Source organism: Acipenser ruthenus, chromosome 2 (genome assembly GCF_902713425.1).
Source record: "Acipenser ruthenus chromosome 2, fAciRut3.2 maternal haplotype, whole genome shotgun sequence".
In the NCBI taxonomy this organism is placed as follows: Eukaryota; Metazoa; Chordata; class Actinopteri; order Acipenseriformes; family Acipenseridae; genus Acipenser; species Acipenser ruthenus.
Window position 1 is genome coordinate 93,066,636 of NC_081190.1, and position 26,913 is coordinate 93,093,548.

The 26,913-nt window shown below is 42.5% G+C and overlaps 1 protein-coding gene across 1 annotated transcript in view; it reads right to left on the reverse strand.

Annotated features, from left to right (window-relative positions):
* LOC117408575 (disintegrin and metalloproteinase domain-containing protein 33-like) overlaps positions 1-16,639 on the reverse strand; it is a 96,735-nt gene extending 80,096 nt beyond the window's left edge. The window contains exon 1 of the mRNA XM_034013690.3: positions 16,455-16,639. Within this exon, the coding sequence (XP_033869581.2) occupies positions 16,455-16,587 (133 nt within the window). The 5' untranslated portion in view covers positions 16,588-16,639. The remainder of the gene's footprint in view (positions 1-16,454) is intronic.
* Between the last annotated feature and the right edge of the window lie 10,274 nt (positions 16,640-26,913).

Here is a 26,913-nt window from a genome sequence, read left to right on the forward strand (position 1 = left end):
CTGGGCCAACAGTGAGAAGGCCAGCTGGCTGACAGCTGCGCTGAGGGGCTTGTAACCAAGAGGTCCCCGGTTCAAATCCCTGCTCACTCACTGACTCATTGTTTGACCCTGAGCAAGTCACTTAACCTCCTTGTGCTCCGTCTTTCGGGTGAGATGTAATTGTAAGTGACTCTGCAGCTGATGCATAGTTCACACACCCAAGTCTCTGTAAGTCGTCTTGGATAAAGGCGTCTGCTAAATAAACTAATAATAATAACCAGGAGAGTGGGGCTCCACTCCCCCCAGAAGCAGCTGACTGCACCCCACCGAGAGCCGTTGTCATTGTCGGGAGGACCTTGGTGGAGGACTTCTACCACATTCCGGTCTGGACTGAAGGGGTCATGGACAACATTGGTCAACACGGGGTCGACCGTGACACAGGTGTGTCATGAGGTGTTTCCAGAGTGGTTTCGACTGGAGCCCACGTCCATCCAGCTCCGTACGGTTACGGGGGAACTGGTGCCCATGAAGGGGAGGGGGACCATGGAAATTCAGGTGGCAGGCCGGACAGTACACCACACCATCTGGGTAACAGCTGTCCAGGACCCCTGCATTCTTGCCCTCGGACAGCCTCTGGACGTAAGGCTACTATGGGAGCTTTTTCTTTGATTACCTTACAGGAACTGACAGAGCTAGTTTGACATATGAGAGCTACTACATGCTCTCTTGATCCTATTCCTACAAAACTATTCAAATATGTTTTTGGTGTTATTAATACCCACATTAAAAAAATTATAAATGGTTCACTTTCCTCCGGTATAGTTCCCTCAGCACTTAAGGTAGCTGTGGTAAAGCCTATGCTTAAGAAACACAATTTGGACCCTAAAGTCCTCAATAACTATAGGCCACTCTCCAACCTACCATTCTTAGATAAGGTTCTAGAGAGAGTTGTTGTAATTCAATTACAAAAATTTCTAACTTGTAATGGTATATTTGAGAAGTTTCAGTCTGGTTTTAGTGCTGCACATAGCACTGAGACGGCCCTTGTCAGAGTTGTGGACGATCTGCTGATAAACTCTGACTCAGGCTTTCCATCAGTATTAATTCTTCTTGATCTAAGTGCTGCCTTTGATACTGTAGACCATTCCATCCTACTGAACCGTCTTGAAAGAACAGTAGGACTGTCTGGCCTTGTCCTATCCTGGTTTAAATCTTATCTTTCTGATAGGTTTCAGTCTGTCTCTATTGGAAAGGTAAAATCAGCATTATCGGAAGTTGTCTGTGGTGTTCCACAGGGCTCCATTCTAGGTCCCATGCTGTTTTCATTATACATGCTACCGTTAGGTGACATTATCCGCAGACATGGAGTGAACTTCCATTGGTATGCTGATGATATCCAGCTATATTTGTCCCTAAAGCCAGGAATTTATTTTGCCTGGGTGTTATTAGCTACTTGCCTTACAGACATCAAGCATTGGATGTCACAGCATTTTCTAATGTTAAATTCAAATAAAACAGAGGTTATGCTAGTGGACTCACAGAACCAACTAAAAGGAAATGTGGGATTACATGAGCTCAACCTTTGCAGTCTCTCATCAAAACTAGAAATTAAGAGTTTGGGGGTCATCTTTGATCCTGATCTATAATTTGAGACTCATATTAGGGAAGTTACTAAAGTATCTTTTTCCATTTGAGAAATATAGCCAAACTTAGACCAATTATTTCCGTATCTGATACAGAGAGACTAATGTATGCCTTTGTTTCATCAAGAATTGATTACTGTAATGCACTTTTTTTCTGGTGTCCCAAAATGTGTGGTATCCCGCTTGTAGCTTGTTCAGAATACCGCCGCTAGAATTCTGACTAAAACCAGGAAAAGTGAACATATTACCCATGTTTTGGCCTATTTACACTGGCTCCCTGTGCAGTATAGAATTGATTTTAAGACTTACAAGACCCTAAATAGATTAGCACCTAGTTATTTGCAGGAGTTACTGACCATGTATCTTCCAAACCACACTCTGAGATCACAGGATGTGGGGCTGCTGGTTATTCCTAGGGTCAACAAAAGCAACACGGGAGGTAGGGCTTTTTCTTGTAGAGTTCCTAAATTATGGAATGCTCTGCCTTTTTTTCTCAGGGAAGCTGGGACCATTAAAGTTTCCATGTCAAGACTAAAAACGCACTTTTATAAAATGGCTTTCTTATCTTAGTGGGTTTTAATGTAACTTTAAAATTGCTGCTTTTGTATTATTAGGTGTATACTGTTGTTTAAATGGTCTGACTGTGGCAGTTGTATGTGTGACAACATACTATACAAATGTATTGTGGTTTGTTCTTTTTTTCTGCTATGTACTGTACAGTGCTTTGCGGCACTTTTGTATAAAAAGCGCTATATAAATGCAATAAATAAAATAAATAAATACAGCCCCCAGCAGAAGAGGGGCCGCTGTCCCAAACTCGACAGCCACTAGTGTGGGCTATGCCGGGTCCTGGAGAGGATCAGGGAGGTGGTCTACCGGGTTCAACTACCTCCCAGACGACAGGTGGCCCTCCACCGAGACTGACTGGCCCCCTACAGAGGACAGGACCCGGCAGAACCTGACCCAGCAGCTCCTGTCTCCCCCTTGCCTGACAGTCCCCTTTCTCCACTTGCTCCCCCTTTCATCCCTGTTTCTCCTCTACCAGGAGGTTCCAGTTATCCCAGGGCTGACAGTCCACTAGCCACGGCTGCTGGGAACCCAGGGCCACTAGAATTACCAAGGCCTCAACGCCGACGCAGACTCCCAGGTTGTTTTTGGGACTTTGTTGGTTCCCTTGGGATGAGGGATTCAGAGGGGGCAGCTGTGTAATGATCCGGCAGTCTGTGCTAACTAAGAGGACTTGTTTTGCGGTTCGGACGTGGAGAGAGTGTTAAGCCAGAATGGCTGGGAAGCCTATTGTTTCTGTTAGGATTTTTTTTTTCTGCTCTTTCTTCAAATGGCTCTAAAATGGCTCTAAAATCAACACCGTTGCACGGAACTCACGAAACTTGGTAGGGCACCTAAGGGAAGTTGTGTCAGAGTGAAAATGAAGGTCATAGGTCACATGGTGTGCCGGCCATGTTGGATTTGTCAAGAATTTTGGACAATTTTAAAAAATCTTCATCTCCGAACCGGTTACAGCAGAACTCTGAAACTTGGTGCACATACTCCCCTCATGGCCTAGATTTACGGTTGTTCAAGAGAAGTCGATCGGTCACATTGTTTGGCGGCCATTTTGGATTTATCAAAAATATTCAAATGACTTCTTCTCAGAAACGATTATGCTGATTGAATCAAAACTGTGCATACATGGCCTTGGCAAGGTTGTCTATCAAGTTTGTTCAAAGCAAGTCACTACATAAAAAAAAAAACATGGCTGCCAATCAAATTTCAGCTATGGTCAATTTTCACATATTTGCAGTATTCATTTAAGGTACAATGTTGTAGACTCGTGAATCTTCATAGAGTGGTGGTAGAGGCCTTTGGGAAGTTGTGTCAGAGCAAAAACAAAGTCATAGGTCACATGGTTTGGCAGCCATATTGGATTTCTCAGATGTGAAACTTGGGGCACATACTACCCTTATGTCCTATATTTAGATTTGTTCAAAACAAGTCGATTGGTCACATAGTTTGGCAGCCATATTGGATTTGTCAAAAATATTCAAACCTCTTTTTCTCTGAAACCATTATGCCGATTTAAGTGAAACTTTGCATACATAACCTTGGCAAGGTTGTCTATCAAGTTTGTGCGAAGCAACTTGCTACATAAAAAAAACATGGCTGTGACCTCTGACCTCTCCATAAGGTCAAATGCAAAACTAGCTTGTAACTCCTTACATAGTGCAGGTATTGTAATGGTTACTATGGAACACATATAGGAGCCCACATGTGCTCTATTAAAAAAATGCCTTGACCGTGACCTTTGACCTCTCCCTATGGTCAAATGCAAAACTAGCTTATAACTCCTTACAGAGTGCAGATGGGGTCATGGTAACTAGGGAACATATATAGGAACCCATAAATGCTCTAATCAAAAATTGCCTTGACCATGACCTTTGACCTCTCCTTAAGGTCAAAAGCAAAAGTGGCTTATAACTGCTTAGAGAATGCAGGTAGGGTCATGGTTACTAAGGAACACAAATAGGAACAAGAATGCATTGGAAGCTGTCAAATTGCTTGCAACTTCTAGTTCTAAACATAATCTATCTAGCTAATTTTACAAATATTACAGTAATATTGCTTGTTATTCAGTCAACGCCCCTCCCCCACTTTTGCCTTAACGTCAACTCTATGCCCCCTGGGCGTTGACAAGGCAGAAGCGAGTCTAGTTTTGCCCGGGCCAATCTAGTATCGCCAAGGGCTTCTGGGCAAATCCCGAAGTTACAACTTTTTTCGGCACTTGCCCACGTCCAATCGGGCGAATCTAGATTGGCCCAGAACTTGAAAAAGACGACTGGGTGAAACCCGTTTTTTCAACAGTTTTCACTGAATTTCGGGAGCTAGCCCGGGCAAGTCTAGTTTTGTCCAACACTTCAAAATCGATCCTGGGTGAAAAGGAAAACTGCTGTGTACCAAAAGGTAATGTAGGTACACAAAGATGTGAATAATTGATAAACGAATCAATGATATCAGGACCTTTCAGACTACAAGTCCTTCTTCAGCTGGATAGAAAAAGCACTTCTGTCAACAATCTCTTGTTATAAACAAGTTGTCAATATATTGTAGCGATCTCAGTTAACACAGGCTGGTGCATCACACAGGACGAGGCAATCCACACACAGGCGGAGGGCAGGCGCGAAACAAGGGCCTCTCGCACTAAAGCATAGTGCCGATACTGCTGTACAAAGGAGCCGGGTTCGCGCCCGCCCTCTGCCTGTGTCGATTGCCTTGCCCTGTGTGATGCGCCTGTCTGCGTTAACTGAGATCACTACATTGGTGTAAGCAATGGGATGCAGGTACCCCGGCACGCACTTGTCGGACTGTAGCCTGGTGAGCAAGTCCAGGGTGGACTTGAGGCTGGCAGGGGAGAGTGTAGCGTGCACGGGGGAAGGCAGCAGCAGGGCTGGTAGGTGATGTAATCACACAAGAAGACATAAGCCCGATATACGCTCCTGCCCTAAAGTGTCAGTGATATATGTAATCTAAACAAGGCATGCCTCCTATGGTGCTCCTTCAAGCACTTGTTCCATCTGGCACTACTGCACTGGTAGCATTCATTAGAAAATTAGGAGGGGTGTGAGATGCAAGGAGCCCTGGAATGATCCCCTGAGGTGATCTGCACCTGCCAATGTCTACTTCTCAAGTCAGTACTAAAACTGAATCAGTGAGTGGAATGTAGTTCAGTATGATTTACACAGAACTGCTGGGATTTTGAAGTCTCCTTCCTTCTGTACTAAGTCTGTCTCCACTTGATTTCCAAATGTGGCCGCTGGAGCTGGCTTCTGTGCAGAGTTTAAAATATTGGCTTTGGTTAACTCTATCAACTCCTTTTAAGATTTAAAGGCTTCTGTCAAACCGCTCTTGACTTGGTTTACTTTGATAGTGGGCTCAAGGAGCAGTATGGTGTTCTGGCATTTATGGTTGATTTCACTTGAAAAGAAATCTAGTTATGCAATATACTGACATCATACATATTATATTGGGTGTCCCATTAGTAAGGCATCTGTCTAGTTTTTTTCAGGTTTGAAATGTCTGTAAGCAAAGAACAATGAATTCAGATCATGTACTGTGCTGTGGTACAAATAGTCAACTGGGTGTGGCTGTCCAATTTAACATACAACCTCCTAACCAGCCTATTATATATGATACCTTCTATGATGCCTGACTTACAGTATGAGACACCCTGTAGTTCAAGAAGCTTTGCCAATAAGAACTCATCATTGCTACCTCAGAATCACCAGTAGGCTGGATTGGATACGTACAGGACTGCCTGCTATGTCCAGTGGAACTGCCATTAATTCCAATGGAAAAGTCCTGTTAGACGATATCATCAAAAGGTTTTGTTTTTTTTCACCATTCATGTAACAAACTACACATCATCCAGCATATTTTCTGGTTTCATACAGCACACATGTTACGCATGAACCTAAACCTGACAAGACTTGTTAAAGTACATGAATCATCTTACCCTTCATCCACTGTCCTTACCAGGAGCAATTATCATATATGGTTGCCTAAGTTCTTGCTCTGTGCGACTCTCACAAAATGGAGGACAGCACTACCCTAGGCAATTCAGCTAAGTTAAACAATTCTACAGCATATACTGGATTCTGCCGAGTCAACGCCCCTGTTTGAACAATCGCCCACCCCAACTTTTATCTGAAAGTCAAATTTCCACCATTAATTTCCAGTTTTTAATGACAATGCGCAAATACTGCCTCAGGGGAGATATTGCGGCTCACATGAATAGAAAAAAAACTGCCTAGAAGTAGTTGCTCTGTGCATTGAATGATTCAGGGCTAGGGTTAGGGTTATCTTCTGTTCAGATAACGAAGATAACGGCAGTCTGATTGATTACGCTTTCCTGTTGTTACGCAACAATCCGCATTTTTTTTAATTTTTATACACTACAACAGCTTGTAACACAGGCATTTTTTGTATTGAACATTTTAGTGCTATAGTGCTACTTTGAATGCTACGTTCACACTGGACACTCCAATTTCTTACTTACAGAGATTATGTAAAGCCATTTATTTAAGTGGACCATAAATTTCACATGTTTATATATTTTGTAAATGTAATAACCTTTTATTTTAGCGTTTTTCACCCACAAATGTTTTCATGGTGTGCTTTTGCATTGGACACTGCAGCTTTAAAGTTTTATGTTTGTTTTGTGAAAATATTTGAAATGGCAAAACAGTGGACATACAATAGTAACAGACAGCAGGGTGTTCTTCAATGGGCTCTGATAAATGAATAACCTGAGCAGCAGAACTCTCAACTTACATGCATACAAACGAGGGACAACACAAGGTAATAAAGACAAAGGCTTCAAATGCTCTACATACAATGGCTTAAGATGCATGTGAAGATTACATTCTTTTCCAAGCACTTGTAACAGTCTCGAACAGCTTCCAGTTTTATCAGATCCCACATTGTCAAGTGATGTTAAAAGTAGTTGCACTGGCAGTTCATCCAAAAATGTACTGCATGCATAATTCTTTATTTCATTGACCTACGCCAAGTCTAGAGAAAGTTAAAAGGAAACTTTGTATAGGTATGAAACGTCAGAGTTATCTTGAGTGATGTGTTCTTATTGTTTTTTTAGATTCACTTTGTGTCATTTTCTGCTTCAGTCATCACGTTTTGGTGACTTAAAAAAGCTTAAAATCCATGTGGTACCTACATATCTCTCAGAATCATGTCTAACCTCTACGACTAGAGTCTATGGACAGTATATCTAGAACACCAGTGTGTAACCATTAACCTGTCCCCCAGCAACACCTTGCCTCTTGTGGGTGTAATAAAATGAATTTGGAATTAGAGGGGTTAACTTGTTTGAGAACAAGGGCATACATTACAGTAAGTGGAGAATCACAATGGATTTATTTTCAATCAATTAACTGTGGCAGGGGTTTATTATCCTCTCCAACCATGTGTTCTGATTAGTCTCCCTCTTAAAGCTTTCTTGGAAGCTCAAAATAACCCTATTAAAAGCTTCCTCCCATTAAACATCGCTGAAAACATGTATTGCTGCTATCGTCTCATCATGTACTGCAGTGTCTTGCACCTACGTTGCCTGCTCTCCACCAATGCAACAACACAATTATTGCACTGTGAAAAGGGGCAAGCGTGTATTCAAAACCAGTTGGGATTTGGTCAGGCTGGAAATACTGTACATGTACTTACAACACACTTACATTTTATCTAGAGAGCAGCTCATGTCATTTTAAATAGAATGCTGGAATGTCTTTTTCTTAGCAAAAGTTATTTACCGTTTATACAATTTTATGAGAAATGTTTTCGACTAAGGCTTTCTCAGTCTCAGAATAGGTGGGAACCTATTCTGTACTCCACCCTAATTACTAGAAAAAGTACGGGGTACTCTTTTACTCTCTAGGGATCAGACACCATTATCTCAGAATAGGTGCTTGTTTTAACCAATCATACCACGTTTTACTACCTAGCCTAACAAATTACCAGTATATATACTTAAACAATCAGCATTGCATTCTCAAGTAGAACAAAATATAGATTTATATGAATCAATAAATGCTTAACTTGTATTGCTATTGACATGTCTTCTAGTTTTCAAAGGTTGCAAGCAAAAATAAAATACAAAAAAATTAAAAACAAGAGGTGATGGACTGTTTGTCAGTTCACTGCAAACAATAGTGAAACGTACATTTTTATAAGAAAACAGTAGGAGAAAATAAGTAATGTATGAGGGAGTTCATCTTTAAAGCCATCTTCATAAAGACTATATGATGCTCAAATTGTCATACAAGCACAGTTTGCTGTTTATTTATAAATCACTCTCGAGTGCTGCATTCCCTGCATGATAATCATACTGATGACATATCGCAGAGCAAGTTTAGAACACTGCACGATCTATATATTCCAAAAGTGAAAGACGTCTTCTAAAACATATTTATATTGAAACCATCACCATAACGGCCATAAGTATACCCAGCTGGTACATACAAACTCCAGCACAGGTTTACAGTATTCATATAGGAGGCTGTGTGATCCAGTGGTTAAAGAAAAGGGCTTGTAACCAAGAGGTCCTCGGTTCAAATCCCATCTCAGCCACTGACTCATTGTGTGACCCTGAGCAAGTCGCTTAACCTCCTTGTGCTCCGTCTTTCGGGTGAGACGTAGTTGTAAGTGACTCTGCAGCTGATGCATAGTTCACACACCCTAGTCTCTGTAAGTCGCCTTGGATAAAAGCATCTGCTAAATAAACAAATAATAATAACTACAGGAATGTAACCTTACCCAAATCCTGAAATTGAAAACACCATTCAACAATAAAGAAATAAATACTTGGAACTTGCCCCAATGGAAAGTACACAGTAAAATGTACTAGTTAGAATTCCTGACCGCATTTCTATTCTGTTCTATTTCTATTTCTTTGAAATCTCAGTCATTTTGGCAGTGCAATAAATCTCTCACTTGTGTGTGAGTATTATTGGACAATAACCACACACACGTCTAGTGCTTACATATTGTTCCTTACGGAATAAAGGATGCATTTTCATATTGTTTTCACTTCCCTTTGTTATGATATGCACAATTATTCTGAGGGTTCCTTATTGCAAATATATGTAGTATCTCTTCATAAGGAATCACCAGCACAGTCTAGTGCACAGCAGTTTATTGCCAGTAAAACATAAGGAAACTTGATCCAAAGTGGCAGATCGCTAGGCGGTGCTGGCTCTTATTTTTTAAGAGCCAGCGCCATCTAATTCTTTTATGGCAGTCAGCTAGGATGAAAGCTTTGTGACGCAATAATCAGAATTATTGCAAACATCATCACATAGTAGAAGGACACAAAAAAAATAAAGAATTCACAGAGGGTGCAATGCAATGGGTCCAGCATAAAAATAAAAACACAACTTAATACTGCAACCAAAGAGTTCCATAAAATCCCTAATGGAAAACAATATGGTACATATATCATTAACAGTATAGGAACCCACTTGGAGGCTATTGGTTAATCTTTAAAACTGAAGGAGTTTATGATACATTTAGAGTATACAGTCAGCACTTAGATATCCCTTACCCAGATACACGTCAGCCACGTTTTACTGCCCTTGTATTAAGAATAATATCAATTCCCATTATATGTAAATTAATGGACTTACCTGTCACACACAATTTCAGACTCCTCACCAGTTTTCTGATACAAAGCCCATCTCTTCAATGTTATGATTTATTTCAATATCGGTCACAGCCAGCGTTTTTTATTTGTTTTCTCTCGCATAGCAATCACTCTGTTTTTATTGTGCAGTTACACAGCGCTTCCTCCAGTTATACCTGATGAAAATGCAGTCAAAACAAAGCGAACGAGACAAGCTAGGGTAATGTAACAGTTAATCATTAAACAGTTTTTGATACTGTGTTTTGTTTTGATAAGTGATCTTTAGTTTTTGTGCATTTTCATTTGCAAGTGAACAGTGACATTAGGGTCTTATCGAGCACTATATTCTGCAATTTTGAATACTGACTTTGGATACTGTTTTAATTCTAGAAACTGTGTTGCTGTTTTGTTATTTTAAATCTTTTGCTAAATTGCATTGCCTTTTACACTGTATGCATTTCTGTGCATGGGTAACATTTTGATTTCATTTTGCTGTTGATTCGTTAACATGGAATTTTACATACTGCTACCATACGTATCGGTGTAGTGTTATAAAGTGGTACACCGTCACAATGTGGTACGCGTATGTGGCGGAGTGTCCCGCCCCTATTTATATTTATTTGTATTTTTGTTTGCGGCGCGGATAAAAGCGCTGCGTCTTTTATTATATTTAAAAACCCCATGAGGATGCATGGCTGATCAGCTACTGATTATTTAACTAGCTCACAGTCATGCATCCTTACCAAACGCGTGCAGACTCTGGCTGAGGGATAATAAGATAATTAACTACTAGTTAATCCCTCGGCCAGAGTATATAAACCTGCAGCTCTCTGCACTCGTGGTTGAGTGTAGAGGAGAGTACGGGAGAGCGGAGAGAGGAGAGAGAAAGAGCGCGAGGAGAATAAGACGTAATTAACAATTGCTAAAACGTGCTGGATTAGCCAGCACGACACTTACTTGTTTGTTTGTTTATTCGTTTGGCCCTCGCGCCTTTTTGTTTTGTTGTTTGTTTAAATATTTTATTTTTGTTTTGTTTATTAATAAATACGCTGAGTGCAATAGCATTCAGCTTCACTCGCCCATCCACTGTTTTGGTGTCAGTTACTTCCTGGTCCGTGACGTCATCCACCTCACCACTGCGAGCCAGACTGTCACATATGGTGTCAGAAGTGGGATAAACAACGCCTCCAACAGCCAAACCAGGAAAGGACGTTTTTTTTTGTTTTTTTCAAAGTGTTTTTTTGTGTGTTGTGTTTGAAAAAAAAAAGAAAAAAAGAAAAAAAAATGGATAAAGTTGATGCATACATGGAGAGGTGGCATGAGCATCAGAGGGAGTTGAAGGAAGGAGAGGCTACGTGGTGCCTCGCCTGCCTGGAGTATGGGCACCTCCCTGAGGTGTGCCCATATGAAGACCCCCTCTTTGTACAGGCCTTTGATCGAGGTGAGGTGGAGACTGCAGAGGAGTGGATCCACCTGAAGGCCATACCATCGCCGCAGGTGGATCAGGAAACCTGCCTCACCTGCCTCAAAGGGGAGGAGTGGTGCTTTGCCGTCGGCAAGGTCGGGCACAAAGCACCCGACCAACCCCCTCCATGGCAGGAGGTGGAACTGCTGGTCCCGAAGAAGGGAAGGAGGGGCGGTGCCAAGAAGGCAAAGAAGCAGGCTCCAGCGCCTGAGGGGGAGCGCGAGCATCCAGCGCCCAGAAGGGGGGAGCGCGAGCATCCAGCGCCCAGAAGGGGGGAGCCCGTGCACCCAGCGCCCGGAGGGGGGGAGCCCGTGCATCCAGCGCCCGGAGGGGGGGAGCCCGTGCATCCAGCGCCCGGAGGGGGGAAGCATGTGCATCCAGCGCCCGGAGGGGGGAAGCATGTGCATCCAGCTCCCGGAGGGGGGGAGCCCGTGCATCCAGCGCCCGGAGGGGGGGAGCCCGTGCATTCAGCGCCCGGAGGGGGGGAGCCCGTGCATCCAGCGCCCGGAGGGGGGAAGCATGTGCATCCAGCGCCCGGAGGGGGGGGAGCCCGTGCATCCAGCGCCTGGAGGGGGGGAGCCCGTGCATCCAGCTCCCGGAGGGGGGGAGCCCGTGCATCCAGCGCCCGGAGGGGGGGAGCCCGTGCATCCAGCGCCCGGAGGGGGGGAGCCCGTGCATCCAGCGCCCGGAGGGGGGAAGCATGTGCATCCAGCGCCCGGAGGGGGGAAGCATGTGCATCCAGCGCCCGGAGGGGGGGGAGCCCGTGCATCCAGCGCCTGGAGGGGGGGAGCCCGTGCATCCAGCTCCCGGAGGGGGGGAGCCCGTGCATCCAGCGCCCGGAGGGGGGGAGCCCGTGCATCCAGCGCCCAGACCTCCAGCATCAGAGGAAGAATACCTGCTGCCTCTGCCTCCGCCACCAGGAGCAGAGCAGCAAAAGCTGCCTCTGCCTCCGCCATCTCCACTGCTTCCACCACCAGGAGCAGAGCAGCGGGAGCTGCCTCTGCCTCCACCACCGCTAGGGGCGGAGCAGCAGAAGCTGCCTTTGCCTCCGCCACCGCCAGGAGCAGAGCAGCAGGAGCTGCCTCTGCCTCCGCCACCTCCACCAGCAGAGGGTGAATGCCTGCTGGTTATGCCTCAACCGCCGTGGGAGGACTGCCTGCCCCTCCCACCTCCACCAGCAGAGGGTGAATGCCTACTGGTTCCGTCTCAAGCGCCGTGGGAGGACTGCTTGCCGCTCCCAGCTCCACCAGCAGAGGGTGAATGCCTGCTGGTTATGCCTCAACCGCTGTGGGAGGATTGCTTTCCCCTCCCACCTCCACCAGCAGAGGGTGAATACCTGCTGGTTCCGCCTCAACCGCCGTGGGAGGACTGCTTGCCCCTCCCACCTCCACCAGCAGAGGGTGAATACCTGCTGGTTCCATCTCCATCTCCACCAGCAGAGGGTGAATACCTGCTGGTGCCACATCCACCATCATGGGAAGGACTGCTCCTGCCCTGCCTCGCACCGCCCAAGGATGCCTGCCTCGCACCGCCCAAGGATGCCTGCCTCGCACCGCCCAAGGATGCCTGCCTCGCACCGCCCAAGGATGCCTGCCTCGCTTCACCCAAGGATGCCTGTTGCTCTGCATCGCCTGGGGCTGCCTGTTGCTCCGCATCGCCTGGGGCTGCCTGTTGCTCCGCATCGCCTGGGGCTGCCTGTTGCTCCGCATCGCCTGGGGCTGCCTGTTGCTCCACATCGCCTGGGGCTGCCTGTTGCTCCACATCGCCTGGAGAGCCACCAGCTACAGGGAACGAGGGAGAAGTGGAGCTCCCGCTGCCGCCTCCATGGCCAGGGGCTCCCCTCCCGAGTTCACCTCCCGAGGGTCCGCTGCTGCGGCTGCCGTCGCCCCCCGAGGGTCTGCTGCGGCTGCCGTCGCCCCCCGAGGGTCCGCTGCGGCTGCCATCACCCCCAAGGGTACGCTGCGGATGCTGTCGCCCCCCGAGGGTCCGCTGCGGCTGCCATTGCCTGCCGAAGGTCTGCAGCTGCTACCTTCGCCTCCCAAGGGTCCTGTTTTGCCTGGGGTCGCTACCAGTCCTGCCATGCGGCAGGAAATACTGTGGCTGGAGCCCCATGAAGGGGAGCTGCCGGCCACGGAAAAGGGGGGGTAGGTCAGGAGACCAGCCCCCCCAGCCGCACTTTCGCGGCAGGAAATACTATGGCTGGAGCCCCATGAAGGGGAGCTGCTGGCCACGGAAAAGGGGGGGGGAGGTCAGGAGACCAGCTCCCCCAGCCGCACTTTCGCGGCAGGAAATACTATGGCTGGAACCCCATGAAGGGGAGCTGCCGGCCATGGAAAAGGGGGGGGAGGTCAGGAGACCAGCTCCCCCAGCCGCACTTTCGCGGCAGGAAATACTGTGGCTGGAGCCGCGTGAAGGGCAGCTGCCAGCCATGAAGAAGGGGGGGAGGTCAGGAGACCAGCTTCCCCCGCAGCAATTTCGCTGCAGGAGGAAGGGTGGCCGGAGCCCCACGGAGGGGAGCTGCCAGCCATGAAGAAGGGGGGGCAGGTCAGGAGACCAGCTTCCCCCGCAGCAATTTCGCTGCAGGAGAGAGGGTGGCCGGAGCCCCACGGAGGGGAGCTGCCGGCCATGAAGAAGGGGGGGCAGGTCTGGAGACCACCCCCAAAAATTTTTTGGCCAGAGGAGCCGGCCTGTGCATGGGCTACGGCTGTTTGGGTGGGAGGAGGACATCCCACCGTGGCCGCCACCTTTGGCCCGTTGCTGCCCCTGTTCCTGCGCCGGGACTGCTAACCGGGACTTTAGGGAATAAGGGGGGAGGCGGCCGAAAAGGCCATGTGTGCTGCGCACAAGGGGGAGCATATGTGTCGGAGTGTCCCGCCCCTATTTATATTTATTTGTATTTTTGTTTGCGGCGCAGATAAAAGCGCCGTGTCTTTTATTATATTTAAAAACCCCATGAGGATGCATGGCTGATCAGCTACTGATTATTTAACTAGCTGACAGTCATGCATCCTTACCAAAAGCGTGCAGACTCTGGCTGAGGGATAATAAGATAATTAACTACTAGTTAATCCCTCGGCCAGAGTATATAAACCTGCAGCTCTCTGCACTCGTGGTTGAGTGTAGAGGAGAGTACGGGAGAGCGGAGAGAGGAGAGAGAAAGAGCGCGAGGAGAATAAGACGTAATTAACAATTGCTAAAACGTGCTGGATTAGCCAGCACGACACTTACTTGTTTGTTTGTTTATTCGTTTGGCCCTCGCGCCTTTTTGTTTTGTTGTTTGTTTATATATTTTATTTTTGTTTTGTTTATTAATAAATACGCTGAGTGCAATAGCATTCAGCTTCACCCGCCCATCCACTGTTTTAGTGTCAGTTACTTCCTGGTCCGTGACGTCATCCACCTCACCACTGCGAGCCAGACTGTCACAGCGTACCAAAATTTGACCCATGTAATGTTAGAAAGTGGTACGCTGTCACATTGAAAGTGGTACACTGTGAGATTTTGGTACAGATGCAATCAATTTCGATGTGATGTGTGTTCATATTGTCAAACAGAGGTACATTTATCAATATTTTTAATTGGATAAATTCAATTAAAAAAGATGAAAAAGACCGAAAACAGCATAGCGTACCAGATTTAAATGGGAACTTCCATACCTTCTAAGCGGAAGTTGTTTAGAAGTTGTTTAGGCGTGCACAAGCAAGCACAGTGCGCTGGTACCACTTTTTATCCACGTACCTGAAAATAACACTGCACTAGATTTAAAAGTATGTACTGTATAGTCCACGTGTCGTCTCTTTTGGCATGTGATATTTTCAGAATCATATTGTTCTGAATTGAAATACTTCTGTTGAAAATATAGTACTGTACCAACAAAACCAATACATTACATCTAAATGGAAGCCCACTTATTTTAAAACAGTCCTTTCAGCTATGTATTTTTGATATTGTATCTTTTTTGTGTTCCCTGAAAAATGAACAAGGGTTGAAACGGACCAAAATGAAATAATCAGATATGCGTCACACTCGTTTAACCGTCACTGTAGTCAAATTTTTATAGGGTCGGATATGTGAGTGCTGACTGTAGTACATGTTATGCAGAAGAACAATGTTGCGTTTGTACTGTTAGAGTTTTTCATTTATAATTACATTTAAGTCACACAATCATTGTGATATACCAGCAGGAGCTTGCAACATTTACTATCTGTATGTTTAACAGACATACTAACAGACTGGAAATAGACAGTATAGACAGTATTTAATTCAGTCCATATTGACTGGTGTTAAACAAAATATGAGCGCCACTCCTCTTTACACAGAACAGACAGTAGGTCTAAATGTAGGGCAGTTAAGTTTTGTCTTTGACAAGCATATATATATATATATATATATATATATATATATATATATATATATATACACACACACACACACACACACACACATACAGTAATACTCGAATTTAATCAGTGGTGAAAATCAGGCATTGCGTGACAATAGATATACCATTAATGTTCTTTCTAAATCGAATGGATTTTTTTTTTTTTTTTTTTTTTTTTTTTTTATCCATTGTAATGGTGAGAATCGCCGACGCAGTCTTACTTATACAAATACAGTACAGAACATCGTCTTTCGAGTTAGCTCACACAAATGGCATGTGTTATATTTTTGGTTTAGTCTTGACACCCCTGACCACAAGACTCTCAACATCTTTACCTAATATTAAGTTAACAGAGCCCTGTTTTCACTGTTACCCAATATATCTCGATACGGATCTGTGAAGACACGGTTATTATTATTTTAATTTTACTTCAGATATAATATTTATTTGCTGTTAGTGTTATACGGTAAAGCTCGCTTGAAAAGGATCCAAAAACAGCCAATAGTCCTCCTTTTATGGAGATTGCAAGTACACTATGGTAGTGCAGAGTATCAAAAATAGATTCTCAGAACCTTATCAAATTTTAATATATATATATATATATATATATATATATATATATATATATATATATATATATATATATATATATATATATATATATATATAGCCTAGCACCACACATTGTTAAATTATTTTTATTTAAGAAGTGTACATCTAATAGGAACTTAAGGTTGCAACTGTGTAAGTAAGGACTGTAGGACTAAACTTTCTTCAAACTACTTCTAGGCTCGATTTACTTACCTTGATTTATAAGATCCCCTTTCACAGTTTCCAGTAAAATGTTCAGTAGTAGCAGTTGTAGAAATAATCTTAGATAATGCACGCATTGTTTTGGGTTTATCCTGGCGTTTTTCTGTCTGTGTTTGGTGTACATCCCTGTTCCTCTACGTACCGTTATCCCTCTCCTGCTCTCGCTCCCACACCAGTGATTTCTTCAGTCTATTCTAGCTGAAGAATCAGAGAGCCGGTCTGGCAGCCTGAAAAACAAGAACTGGATCGCGCGCCTCGGATTTTCATACATAGTACGGCGCAGCATAATGTATTATTATTATTATTATTTTCTCAGCAGACATAGACTGATGTATTCATTTAGTTTGTTTTGTGTGTGTGTGTGTCTGTACAATATTTAATTTATCAGGAGAAATTGTCCTTATAAAAATCAAAGTTGCATTTTCATGAAACTGTTTTTAAAGAATCCAACGCCAATCTAAAAGACTTCATGAATATCGACTGTACTGATATCAAGGGACGTTTTAAACTGTGTTAATTGGACCGTATGCTTCTTAAATCTGTAGATTATTTGATGTGTCATTTTAAATGTATCTTGTCTTGTAAAAGTATTCTGCAATATACATTGTGAAAATACATGTATAGACATTTTGTATAGACAAAAATACACATTTTGTTACTGCAACTAAAACATTAATTGTTGTATAGGATGTCCCCTTAAATATAATAATAAATAATAATCATCATAATAAAAACACACAGTACCTACAAGGGTATGCAATTAAAATAATGGTGCCAATGAAACCTTAAACCCAACTGATTAGGGTTCAATAAAAAAAACTTTTTTTTTCAGAATATATTTTCTTTTCAAAAGAGAAAAAAAAGATAATTCCCATTACATCATATGTTCAAAAACAGTAATATATGTGATTAAGCCCACAGTAATTTACATTAAAAACCTGCATTCTTGAATAGTAAGAAACTGATAACTCTGCATAATAGAGCCGATATAAAACCATGAAGAAACATTATACTGTATTAAGAACCATTTTAAACTGTGAAACTATTTCTTTCAACAGTGCATACACATATCCAATCACAGGAAGAGTAGAGTAATCTGTAGTAACATTATTAAAAAATAAACAGGTTTACCAAGACATTAGTCATTATAAATGTGCTTGTTTTAAAGGAGTGTCTTTTTACACAATGAGTAAGATTTCATCCTAACTGATTTCCGAATTATAACTACAGTTACGTAAAGTAAAACACATTCAAAGAAAGACTGGTAATCAAACCAGCGTATTTGTTCGCAAAAAAAAAAAAGACTTTCAAAGTTAACACAACTTTTATGAACATGAACCCTTATTGTGATCAAATTGTCCTTGAAGTACACTTTGTGTTAACACACAAGAGACACCCTTAATTATTTTAAATGTGGCCTAGGTAAACAGAACCACAGAATTATACAATAGCCAGGCTGGTCTGTAGGAATGGTTACAGAGGTCTGGGTCAGAATCCGTAACGGCTGATCAGAATGAAGGAGTACAAAAGTGATCAAGATGTTTTCTCTGTTCAATTAATGAAGGGTAGTTACCTTTTGGGAATAGATTTTAAAATAAATGTGTATTTTTTGGGTATTCGTATGTTGGTCCCCTTTTCAATCATGATACCGTTTAGCAAGCCGCTTGATATTTTCCAAAAATATTGAACGCTTGTTGGTTGTGTGTCTACAGAATAAGAAACTACATTTCACAGTGACCTGATAAAAAGATAGATAAAACAAACAAACAAAAAAACTATTTCACAGAGTTTAATGAGGATTGATTGAACCCCAATGCTTTGTTTTACATTTTAAAATGAAATGAATATTGGGGACAAAATAAATCCCCATTATTATAATTCTTGTATTTACTGGACATTTTTGCCAGACAGTTGCAGCTTTTTGTATTCGCGCTGTTATCAACTGGATCAGCATAAAGGAAAACTTGTGAATGGGTGTGGTAAGGATGGCTGATGGGTGACATCAGACCAGGAAATACAGACACAGTACTGTGAGTGCCATGTGCTGGTATGTGGATTTATTGCAGATGAAATGATTTAACACAAAACAAAACACTGAGCCAAACGAAAACGGCACATTGGCCAAAATAAACAGAGAAACAAAACACTAACAACAAACCCCAAAACAAGTATAGTGCTGGTCCTGCTAGCATGAGTAGCAATTGTTTTATATTTTATTTTACCCCTCCTTCTCTCTCCCATGTACCTCCTCGCTGTACCCTAAACCTTGAGTGAGCGGTCCGTGCCTCTTTATACATCTGAAATGCTGACAGCAGGGCGAGTTCCTCCTCCAGTGGTACTGCTGGCAGCAGAAAGGCTGACAGCGGGGTGGCACACTCCAGCAGCAGAAATAGTGCTAATGACAATGCTGGCAGAGGCAATGCTGGCAGTGGCAATGCTGACAGCGCCAAGGTGGACTCCTCCAGCAAAGGCAGTTCTGGACTCCTGAAGTGGTGGTACACTCCGGCAGTGGCAGAGACGCTGGCACCCCATCAGTGACACTCCTGCGGGTGGAGGTGGTCTCCTCACCTCTACCGTCTTCTCTGTAGCCAGCGGCTCCCTTCTCTTGGGCTCCGGCCCCAGAATTTCCGGCAGAGCAACTGCTGCTGTTGGACACAACAAAGCCCCAGGTGATGACAAACCAGCATCCCCGGGCGGTGGCGAACTGGTCTCCTCGGGTGATGTACATACCTCCTCAAGTGAGTGATTCGTGCCTCTTTATATACAGCTGTGCTGGGACTCAATTGCTAATCATTCAATCTGGCTTCGGCCCAGTCTGCAAGTGAACTAATTGTGCATTACCCGTGCCCACATAACCCAAACTATACAAAATAAACCAAATATACCCAGGGGCGGGGGTACCCCGTCACAATGGGTCATCATAATACATAATTAAAACTGAATGAGATGAAATTACCCTCATATATAAACCCCTGTAGGTGTGCCTTCACAAGATAATTTCAGTTCATTTACAAACATTATCATTCCTCTCTTTCTCACTCATACAAAATTGTTATAATGTCCTATTATAATAATAACAATGAACACAATAGTGTAATCTGACTTCTCTTGCCAGTAGCCCTGTGTTAAGTTTACACCAGTTCATGTTACAATTTTTTTTCATAAATAACTTAGAGGTTAACAATTTCTACATGAGCCTTAATTCCATACCACACACACATACACACAATTAAAAAAATGCTAGTGCTGGGGAAAATGTTTTGCTTTAATCTTTAAAGTTTCTTCTGCTACAATACAAAAAAAAAAAACATTAGCAAACCAATGTGTTGAAATGTTATGCTTTACTTGAACTTTGGTATGAATTTACCCAGCTTTAAAATGAGACCATTCCACCACCTAGTGGCAATTTTAAGGTACAAAAAAGTATACATTTCTTTTCTTTTTGAAACTCCAATTAAATTCAAAGAAAGGTAAAAAAAAAAAAAAAAAACATTGAGCAAAACATTTATTCTTTACAGCGATGTAACACAGCAACCAAAAGTCAATAAAAAAAACACTTAAAGTATTTCAATAATAATTATCCTTTAAAAAAAATATATATATAAATATATATAGGGAATTCTATTAACAAAGGAAAACATTTATTACTTTTAACCTTGTTAGCAGCAGTTTCTTAGGTAGAATGCATCCAAGTATATTATAAATCATAATATCCTAATGCATAGTCTCCAAAAAGTACAGTTTGTCCTGCTGTTTTATCAAGAGTACAAAATGCAATTTAAAAGGTCTATAAGAACATCTTGTTTGAACTCAACAGATCCTTGCGCATGAGAAGTTTATAGCGTTATACCATCAGAGGCAGCATGGACTGTACATACATATACTTATTATTATTATTATTTATTTCTTAGCAGATGCCCTTATCCAGGGCGACTTACAATTGTTACAAGATACACATTATTTTTTGACATACAATTACCCATTTATACAGTTGGGTTTTTACTGGAGCAATTTTAGGTAAAGTACCTTGCTCAAGGGTACAACAGCAGAGTCTCCCACTGGGGATTGAACCCATGACCCTCCGGGCTGGAGTCCAGAGCCCAGAGCCCTAACCACTACTCCACACTGCTGCCCTACTTATATTACAGCATCAATCCGTATGCTGGGAAAAATACATTTGTCAGGGAAATGATGTTACAAGGCTGGTTGGCATCTTCTACAGCCAAGTAAACTGTAACTGTACATAAAATACAAACCCCACCTTCATCAATCTGCCTGTCAGGATTAGTGACCCTCCGGCATCTCTTTGTGGTGGGATCGTTGAAGAGGTTTTCTCGTTCGCTGTTAAACACAGAATGCATCCTCCTCTCCTCCGCATGCAGCTCTAACCACTTCATTCGCTTGCGGGAACGAGAGACAAAGTCTGGCCTGCGCATTTCCAGGGCTTCCTAAGAGCACTGTGCTTGGAAGTGTAGTTGCTAATGGATTTTATAGTTTTGACCTCCAAACAAAGATATTCATGTTTTATAACTAAAAGACACATGAAACTTTGACTAAACAGAAAATAAATTGAGCGTTCTTCTTCATTTTCCTTTATATCACAATATTATTGGTTTAAAATCAGGTTCCTAAATTTGTTACACTGTCCCCTTGAGGCTCAGATTGGTGAATGATGACAATGCAATTAAAACAGTAATAAAAACAGTAATAAAAATGCACACCCTCACCTGCAGAATTATCCTCATAAGTGAATGAGGGCCTTCGTTACTGCTGTCTTGGTTTGTCTTGCTGACAGCTGTTCCTGTCTGTGATTTTCTCTGAGTGGCTCCCTCCAGGGCTTGGTGTAGCCGAGGGGTGCAAACCAGGTGGGACCCGGACCGAGCTCAGAGCTGGGCTGGTTCTCTTTCTTCAACTCGGACTTCAGGTCAGGAACAAACCAACACACACCTACAGAGGAACAAGATACTGGGCAGTCATTCCAGGACTTAGCTGCGCTGGATGCCAATTGGGAAAATTCAGTTGTGGAGGTGGCATACTTTATAGTTTTACAGAAATACAGAGAAATGCATGCCCAATTGTAATGAAACTTGCAATGAACATTCTTTAACTTTTTACAGTATTACAGTCTGGGGGTATACAGACTCATCACAATTATATGTCACAATTACATTTTTACATAGATCTAGAGATGCACTTATTGAGTTCTGATAAAACTTGGTTCAACATTCTATAGCACAAGTTTTTAAGTTTCAGTCATCTTTTCCATTACTGAGTTATGCAAGAATGACTGGCTTTCTTAGAAAACATTGGGAGAGCAGTGTCCAGTTTTTGTATAGTATACTATGAAGCATTAGATGTTTATCCTCCCACATCATGTGTGTATTTCGCTTTTCAAAATGACAGAAGTCCTGCTGTTAGCGGTGAATAGTTTTAGTACATTCATTCCTAAACTTGTGTATCCAATTCAGTTCTTAATGTATAGATCATTTGTAAGAAAGGACAATGAAACCTATTGTTCTTGGAAGACATTAAAAGGCCATGCAAACTGACCTTGAGGATGCCGTTGCCTGTTGCTTTTCTTTGTCGTCTTCTCATAAAGGAAGTCCTGTGTTTTCTTATCCATCTCCTTGGGATGTAGGCCAGGGTTTAGGGAATCCTGCGTCTGCACAGCCCTGGCAAGGTTTGCGGAGGGGCAGGTCATCCCCACATCTCTGGTGTTCTTCTTGGTGGCACTGTTCATTATCTCTAAATCACCTGCCGAGCACATCAGGAGAACTGACAGTATTACTGACGAGCTTAAGACAGACAAAAACTATTACCAGGAATTCTGATCTCTATTTGATATGCAAATGACATACCCTACATTTCTGTAGCACAATAAAAACAAACCCATCTGCATTTTGCATTTTCACATTTTAATTTTTCTCACAACTGAATTATCTGCAGCATGTTTTTTTTTTTTTTACTTGAAAATAAAAATCAGAGTAAGGGGACTGATTTAATTTGTGCAGCTTTTCTATAATTGTACGAACCTGCCAGTTTTCTTATTGATGAGGGCACTTGAAGGTTCACAGGGTGCCAGGAGAGAGTAGGTATTTGCAGATGATATAGAATCACAGGTCATCTAAAAGACAAAATAATACAATGACTGACAAGGTAAGGAGTTCCCTGTCCACTGTTTAGGAAAAAAGCTGTTTTATTTCTATTTGTGGTTGTAAAACCCACAATGGCCACTACTGGCCAGTAGTTTTGTAAAATGTGTATGTTTATGGAGTAGGTACCAAGGTGATCAGCCACAGCTGGGAGTGCAGTAGTCTCTGAGTATAGGAACATCACCTAAGGTAAAACCTTTGTGGTGAAATGGAATTTTCCTATTGTAAACACTCCGGCTAAAGGAACAGTAATTTAGCTTAAAAGAACACCTTTTTTGCACCGATAGCGATTCATTCATAATGGAAAAAGTACTTTTTTGTAACCTGATAACTCATAATCATCAAACTTAAATTAAAATGGTTTATTCAGCCTTTTCAAAATCGACTTGTCATCGCGAGAGTGTCTTGAGGCACACTGATTGGTTTATTAATTCTTTCCAGAACCGCCGTCATATCATTGACTGGTTTTGTATTTTGATTTCCAGAGTTCACCTCATCGCTACAAAATGGCATGTATACAAAACGGCAAAATGAACCGCTGTTTCTCTTGCTACAAAAAGTTGGAAATTGTTTGAGCTCTTGAAAAAAACCTGAATCAGACACGTAGCCGAGCAATTTGGTGTTTCCTGTTCTGGTGAGTTGCTTCACCATTCTGTTAAATAATGTGCATGTCTTATATATTGCTGCTGCATTTTTTCACGTGTGTAGGGGTGCTGTGTTAATTTAGTTTGACAGTTAGTTTACTAACGTTAGTTTGTCACTGGCACATTCTTCTGGGGTTTTTGTGTATAGGCATTTTTTTCTACATTTCGCCACAATTCTGTTTTAAATCCTCTGTATCTTAACTGTAATACAGCTTTAAAGCCTCCATTCTGATTGTAATCTCGTTTTAAATCTTGCAAATGGAGTCTCCAATAGAAATGTAGGAATGTGCTGTCACTCAGTAGTTGGGGCGGGTTTAAAGTATTCAGAACGAATCAATGACAGATACAAGTCAGGAAGGCGGGACATTGCCCAACAGCACTGGGAAATGTATTTATCATTATTTTTGTTGTAGGTTTTATTTTTTAATGAGAAAAGGGTAAAGTCAATGTGAATTTATTAACCATTTCCACAGTTTTTCCTGTGTTTTCCGGTGTTCATTGGCTATCCACCGATTTCATTTTTTTTGTATCGGGGGTTGTGACAAGATGACGTCGTGGTGACGTCAGGCCAGATGCAGGAACAGAAACAAAGACAGGCAGTACTGCAGGGCAAAAAGACACTGCGGCGCCGTTTATTTTTAACACAAAAACTAAATAAAATATTTAAACAAAAAAACAGTGCTCACACAGCAAAATAAATAATTAAACAAAATAAATCACGAACACTACAACCGGTCAGGCTAGGCAATCGCCTTCACTGACCCTATCCTTTGTTTAGTTTAGTTTTTTCTCGCTCTCTCCTCTGTAGACCCACACCCCAAGTGCAGAGAGCTGCAGGTTTATATACAGATGACCATCTCCCGATTAGTAACAAATTAATCACCTAATTAATTTGGGAGATGGCCACCTTTTTTAATAGTGGATGGAGCTTCCCATCCACACTACCAAACAGTACAAAACATTCGGCTACGTCGTAAAAACAATAACAAAACAGCACAGCTCTCGCCGTCATACTTACACATAAAAATAAAATAAATCATAATACACAAATACAAAACAATAAATTGCACAGGGGCGGAGGGGGAGACCCTGTTCTAAAAATAAATAAACAAAATAAATGTACAGGGCTCCTCACCCCGTTACAGGGATGTTTTATTGGATTTTATTGGTTGAAGCCGGAAATCAGAAGCCCTGTTTATAATACAGTACCGTGGCTTGGCGTTATTGTGTAGTATTTAAATGACCCTTCATTTAGGTTCAATAATCCAGGTTAAAGGACATTCAATATGGAAAGTAATTTAAGAGTAAAAGAAAAATATGAAACAGATGTAATTATCGAGTGAGATTATTGGATCATGATTGACTTATGTAATTAAAGTCATGCTGAAATGTATTTCTGCATTAAAATCCCAGCTATAATCCCAGCTATATTAATTATAAAATAATTAATATAATTATAACTACCCTAACATGTTCTAATTTTACCAGCACATCATAAACATTTTTAAGAATAGACAGTGAAGAAAGCAAATGTTTGTAAGTCTGGGTTTCATGCACAGGGTTAATAGGCTGTCTTTGAAGACTTGTGTGTAAAATGTATGTTTACCAACGCAGAACAGAAAAATACATTACTAAAATGAACTATGTTCTGTAAAATATGGTATTTTATAATAATATAAATGATGTTCTTGTACATACCGTTGACTCGTCTGTGCTGTACTGAGCTGGAGGGGCGGCAGTTTTTCCATGGATCCTGTTTGCTCTTCTTCTTTGTCCCTTCTGCTCTAAACTCTCCCCAAAAGTGTTGTATAGTCTGGACAGGCTGGGATTAAGGGTCACTCTCTCAGGTCCAAAGTCTCCAATTAACCGGACAGTGTTGATGGTGGATATTGTGCTGCCTGTGTCAGTCTGGTATGTGCTTCCTGACTGCGTTTGGACAGCTGTGTCAATTTCAGAGACCGTCGCACTAAAACTGGAATCACGCTCTTCCTTTAAAGGGTATTTGTGGCAGCTCAAGATTCTTTGAATACGTTCTGTGGAAATCTCCCTGATGGGCTCAAGAGTCAAAGATGCGTGGAAAGAGATGCTGTCTTTGGTCTGGAGGAACGTCAGTGTCTCTTCTGATTTTAGCACCCACGCCTGACTAATGCCGTGGCCCCTTTTATCTCTTCGTCCCCTTTTCCTGCTTTTGTTCCGCTCCTCCTCGCTTCTGTTCCTGATCTGCTCATTCTCCCCCAGAGACAGGATGGAGTGCTGCACTGGGTTGTTGAGGAGCCTTGAATGCCGATCAAGGCGCTCCAAAAGGTAATACCCCAAGGAATCTGCAGGCTCTTGTCTGCTCTGTCTTTTCTTGAACTTCTCCCATAGCTTGTGCAAACTCCCACAGTCGTTCTGTGGCTTGCTGTGGACATCCTGCTACTGGAGGGGGGACCTCTGTCCTTTGAGGTCCAATTACTTCCAGTCCTGGTTGATGTCAGGTCCTCCCTCCCCGAGCTCAGATGGTGGTGTATGTCGTCCATTCTGTAGTCGGGTTCCTTTCTCAGAGCAGCAAATTCACCATCTTCCAGGTTTCCAGGTAGCTGTTCTACGCTGAATTCTCGCACTTCTCTCCTCAGATCTTCATTGGACTGGTGTGTGCCTTTGGGAGAAGAACCACTGTGCTGTGCTGTGGAGCCCCTGCTCATATCATGAGGACTCTGCATGTGCTCTGGGTTTTCAATGTACTGGTGATGTGGTCTGGGATGTATCTGTCCTTGGGTCTCCTCACTGATTTGGTTTCTCCATGCTCCCTGGAACTTTTGTGGATCAATTAAAGATTATATATCACATATGAGAAATCACCAAATCACCATTAAGGATTGGTCATAAGCATTTAGTGAATAATAGTACTTCATAGTAAATATAGGCTATATTACTATTTTCTGTCCTCACCATTGATATTTAGTATACATAAATATCTAAATCAATTCCTACCTGGATGTGAACTTTCTATGGTGTCTGATCTTAATGGTGATACTCTAGTCCCAGGGTGTGGGATGTAGAACATCTCAGGGATTTCTTGGGGTCTGTATGGCAGCAGCACAGGCTGGTCTGCAGAATGAAAATAAACTTCAGCATTAAGAGAAAGCAAGGACTAACTCAGAGGAGCTTTAACAACATAAACACACTATGGTAGTTAAATGGCAATGATCTTACACAAATGATTGAATCCATCAGTGCATCTATTTGAGTTAACAGTTTTCCAATTCTGGAATACTGTTTTTTGGTGTTCTGGAATTGTGATGTCTAGTACTGTGTCCTGCATACATTGTAGTTTCTGATGTAAACAAAGACTTGTCAGGCACATGTATGGTCATCTGGGTCACGGCATCAGCAGAAGGGTCCTCACAGTCTGTTTGGGGATGCTGGTCTTTTCACGTTCCTGCTTTGTGGAATTATTTTGAAGATCACATGGACTTTGTTGTCCAGAAATTGGAACACTTCGGTTGCTATTTATTGATGTCCTTAGTTCACGAGCTACACCCACTCCTTCTGAATAACCACCATAACCTATTGTAGACACGGTCATTGTTGGGCACAGGGGTCCTTGCACTGCAACTGGCATCTGCAAACTAACATTTGAAGAGATTTCAGGAGCAGCTATTCTTGAAGAAG